Source organism: Sinocyclocheilus rhinocerous, unplaced genomic scaffold (assembly GCF_001515625.1).
Source record: "Sinocyclocheilus rhinocerous isolate Xijiao unplaced genomic scaffold, SAMN03320098_v1.1 scaffold4310, whole genome shotgun sequence".
Classification (NCBI taxonomy): Eukaryota; Metazoa; Chordata; class Actinopteri; order Cypriniformes; family Cyprinidae; genus Sinocyclocheilus; species Sinocyclocheilus rhinocerous.
The window spans coordinates 21,294-25,892 of NW_015646173.1; the positions used below are offsets into that span (position 1 = coordinate 21,294).

The following is a 4,599-nucleotide window of genomic DNA, read 5'->3' on the forward strand; positions in this document are numbered from 1 at the left end:
TAACAGTCAGCACAACATGCTCTAGTCAAAATGCACACCTTTTTTGCTTTAAAAAATGTTTTGGTTGCCTTGCTTTTGTCAAAATCTGAATACTTGTGGTTTGAATGCGGTTGTGCAAAGTTACAGTGTTCATTTTTTTCTAGTCAAACTACATTGTGGTTCGACATTATCAGTGTAAAATCTAACATAAAAAGTATAAAAAGTTAAGCAACAAAGGCAGAGACATTGTTTATGTTTTAGTGCTATTATTTTATTTTCCATACCATGATAAATGAATAGTTCGCTCAAAATTTTAGGAGCAAACCTCTCAAATCAACTGAAAAACCACCAATAATGTCATGCAAAAGAAGAACACGCACACAAAAGTGTTTGTAAACTTTCTGTATTCTACAACATCTTTGTACCAGCATCTGCAGAGATACAATATAAATACAATTCTGTACATTTTATAATATTGTAAATACTATGTTCATACATTTTATGTACAGCTCCTTGTCTCAGCACAACATGCTCTAGTCAAAATGCACACCTTTTTTGCTTTAAAAATGTTTTGGTTGCCTTGCTTTTGTCAAAATCTGAATACTTGTGGTTTGAATGCGGTTGTGCAAAGTTACAGTGTTCATTTTTTTCTAGTCAAACTACATTGTGGTTCGACATTATCAGTGTAAAATCTAACATAAAAAGTATAAAAAGTTAAGCAACAAAGGCAGAGACATTGTTTATGTTTTAGTGCTATTATTTTATTTTCCATACCATGATAAATGAATAGTTCGCTCAAAATTTTAGGAGCAAACCTCTCAAATCAACTGAAAAACCACCAATAATGTCATGCAAAAGAAGAACACGCACACAAAAGTGTTTGTAAACGTTCTGTATTCTACAACATCTTTGTACCAGCATCTGCAGAGATACAATATAAATACAATTCTGTACATTTTATAATATTGTAAATACTATGTTCATACATTTTATGTACAGCTCCTTGTCAAGGAGAGCAGCTGTTTTCTTTTAAGTAAGGTCTTGGGTTTTCATTTTACCGTCTCCATTGACAGCAATAGTATTCACTTCTTACGAGATCCACAGTTCTTCAGGTAAAACAGCAATAATAACAGCACTGGTCATGGCACTAAACATACTAGCATTATTCAGGCTATGTCCCAATTTCCCCGATATTGCCCATCTCCCATTTATACCTATAAAAAACATTAATATTGGCTTTAGTATCACAAACTAATAAAATCTTACTCAACAGTCAAACACACATGGATTTAAATGCTCGAAAACTTCATTATTAGGCAGGTGAACCTAGAAGTCGACTATCTAAAAAGACCCTGTTCATGAACAGGGCTTGTGTCAGTACTTTAGGGCATATAGCCGATACGAAGCAGACCGGGTTATCTGCGTTTTGCAATAACGCTCCCTACCGGTAATGGTCTGATAAAGAAAACATGGTGCTCTCCGCATTAGGTGACCTCACTTCCGTCAACCTCCTGAGAAGCGTCAAATCAGTATCTGAGAATGCGTAAAAGTCTGTGCATTACATAACTTAATGTGCATCCAGGATAAGTTACTCCAGTGCAAGCGTTCAGACAGCTCTGTTAATAGAAATATTGGCAGTCCTTCAACAGTTACAGTACTCAACAAACCAGTAACGCAACAGAGTACGAGCAACTGGATTGCCGTCCAATCAAAATACCATTAAATCTCAAAAAAACTGACCACAATTTTGAAGTTCTGATGGGCATGTGGCCTTTCAACTAGAAATATGGCACTTAGCATAAATCAGTCGAACACATATACATAAAACACAAGCATGAAACACATTGCCAAAGTAATCTACGTAAGAAGTTTGCACAGCAGATTTGAAAGGCAATGTCTTTGGTAATACCTGATATAATCACGCAAACAAAAAGGTCATAAACAGTAGTACATTCTTACCTAGAACACGCATCCAAATCTCAAACTCACTCAAAGTAGTGTTAGGCAATGTTTGATTAATACATTTAGTCATATAAGAAGTGGTAACCAAGTAACCAAGAAGGATGTTAGTATTACAGCTGTACATGATATATAAAACAAGTTTGTGCAACTGTGCAACTCTCGACATTCAAAGATGATACTGAAATAGGCCTATAATTTCAACAAGACACACAGGTAGGGGTTATTGCCATGGAATCAGGGGAACCAAAAAATCTCTAACGAATCAGAAGGATGGATTCTGTTAGCACTTGGTTTGTCCAGGCAGTGGCTGGTGCTGGTGTTGAAGAGATCATCTACCAACTATTTGGGTCACTGTCCTGCTCCTACAGGTTGAGGTTCGGTGTCTATGGACGGAGGCCCTCGAGTCAAACAGGATGGCTTCACGAAGACGCCATGACCTGTGGCACATCGGAAGTACACCCTTCCTTGGACCGTACCGTTGTGCTTGCCTTTGGAAGGACAAGAAAGGTCTAGGGTTACAAGGAGTTGAGTTGGGATTCAGCAACAAAGAGCAAGAAAGGGAAAAGTTCACTTACCTACAGCAAGGTCCAGCTCTACTCCAACCCAGATGCCTTTGGCAAACTCTACCCCTCCAACGTAATGCACCGTCCCACTCCGTTTGCCCACCCAAACTTGCTCACCGGGGGCCATCCAGTCTGGCAACTGAGCAACTGGTCCATTCTCGTCCTTACTAGAGTCTGCCAAAGGTTCTGCATCCTCAAAGGACTCAAGTCCTTGAGTTGCTTCTAGCTGTGGCTTGGCATGAGGTACTGGGATACTGGGAGACTCTTTCCCATTGTGGAGATGGAACTGGGGTGGAGGATCCATGCCTTGGGTTTTGGCTTGGGGAATCGAGTCTGCCTTCCATCCAATGCTACCAAGATCTTCTCTTATGCCATGACCTACACCCTTAAAGTCTGGGGGAATGGATTCTGCCTTCAATCTGATGTTACCAAGGTTGTCTCTTATGCCATGACCTACACCCTTAAAGTCTGGGGGAACGGATTCCTCCTTCGATCCGATGTTACCAAGGTCGTCTCTTATGCTATGACCTACACCCTTAAAGTCTGGGGGAACGTATTCCTCCTTCGATCCGATGTTACCAAGGTCGCCTCTTATGCTATGACCTACACCCTTAAAGTCTGGGGGAACGGATTCCGCTTTCCATCTGATGTTACTGAGGTCTTCTTCTCCTACACTATCATCTCCACCCTTAAAGTTTGGAGGAATCGATTCTGCCTTCCATTTAATGTTACCAAGGTCGTCTTTTACGCCATGATCTACACCCTTAAGGTCTGGAGACATCGATTCCACCTTCCATTTGATGTTACCGAGGTCTTCTTCTCCTACGCCATCATCTACACCCTTGAAGTCAGTGGGAATCGATTCTGCCTTCCATCCAATTTTACTATGGTCTTCTTCCCCTACACCATCATCTGCACCCTTAAAGTCTGTGAATTCTTGACTGACGCTCAGGATACACTTGCGGGGAAGCCGAGGGGAACAGTCCAGGTCGGTGCAGTGACGGGAACAAGGCTGAGCAGGAATGGTCTGGGCTGGACAGGATCCCGAGGCACTTCTGGAAGGATGCAACCCTCTTCCGTGCGATGCTTCCTGAGGGTCTGGAGGTTCTTTAATGTTGAGCTGGTCGCAACTATCGCTGCCGCTGAAGAGCACGTCGGACAGCGTGGCGTTCGAGGCACTATGAGAGAAGTAGCCACTTGTGCATGTGCTGGCTGTGGGACTACGGGACACTTCTTTTTCCGCAGCCCGTGTCCCTGTTAACACCCCGATCCCGGGTGCCATCTCTCCCTGCACACACATAGCCCCCTCTTGGGTCTCAAGGCTGGTGTTGTACACCTCAAAGTTGGCAAAATCCTCGGGGATGTAAGGCTTGAAGTTTTGGAGCTCCAGAGACCCGAGGCCTGGGTCGTTGGAACGGGTGAAGGCTGAATCCATGTAAGGATCCTCCTCCTCTGAATCCTGACAAATCATCAATGTACATTTTTGCACGACAGGGCAGCTCACTTCTTCTGAATAAGCTGTACATTTATTATTTATTATTACATTTGTTTGCCTCTCTGTGCTATTGATTATAAAAAGTAGTGATAGTTTATTTGCTCTGCAACTAGCAGTGTAATATGTGAAGTGCTGCAGTCAGTGAGTTAAATGCAAGCTGAGGGATTCATGCAGTTATTCATCAATCACATGAAGGTGATGGGATGCAATGAGATGCAAATGGTGCTAAGATGATGACGATGATGAGGCAGCATCATAAGCTTCATTCAATCAGAAACAGTTTTAAAAGGGATGAAATGCAGAAATTCAAACCTCCTGAACAATTTGTTTGTGTATGTATGTAATGAATTTGGTTCTGAGAAGGAATATTTGAAGTTATTTTTAAGCTAATATCAAGGAATCAGCTGTGTTGTATGCTGCCAGTTACTTGTCAATAACTGCAATAACTAAATTTTATTTTTTGAAAATTCTTTGAAGTTCTTCAAAAAGGTATTTTGTAGTATCTTTTATTATTATTTAAATATGTTTTATAATAGTATTATATATATTTATATGTTTTACAAATTTAAATTATATATATATATATATATATATCATTAA

At 40.7% G+C, this 4,599-nt stretch overlaps 1 protein-coding gene across 1 annotated transcript in view; it reads right to left on the reverse strand.

The window, feature by feature from the left end:
* Window positions 1-863: 863 nt before the first annotated feature.
* The window catches only part of LOC107707112 (kinesin-like protein KIF13A), a 79,714-nt gene continuing 75,978 nt past the window's right edge, over window positions 864-4,599 (reverse strand). Inside the window, 2 exon segments of the mRNA XM_016511015.1 lie at window positions 864-2,429; window positions 2,517-3,963. Coding sequence (XP_016366501.1) covers window positions 2,290-2,429; window positions 2,517-3,963 — 1,587 coding nt within the window. The 3' untranslated portion in view covers window positions 864-2,289.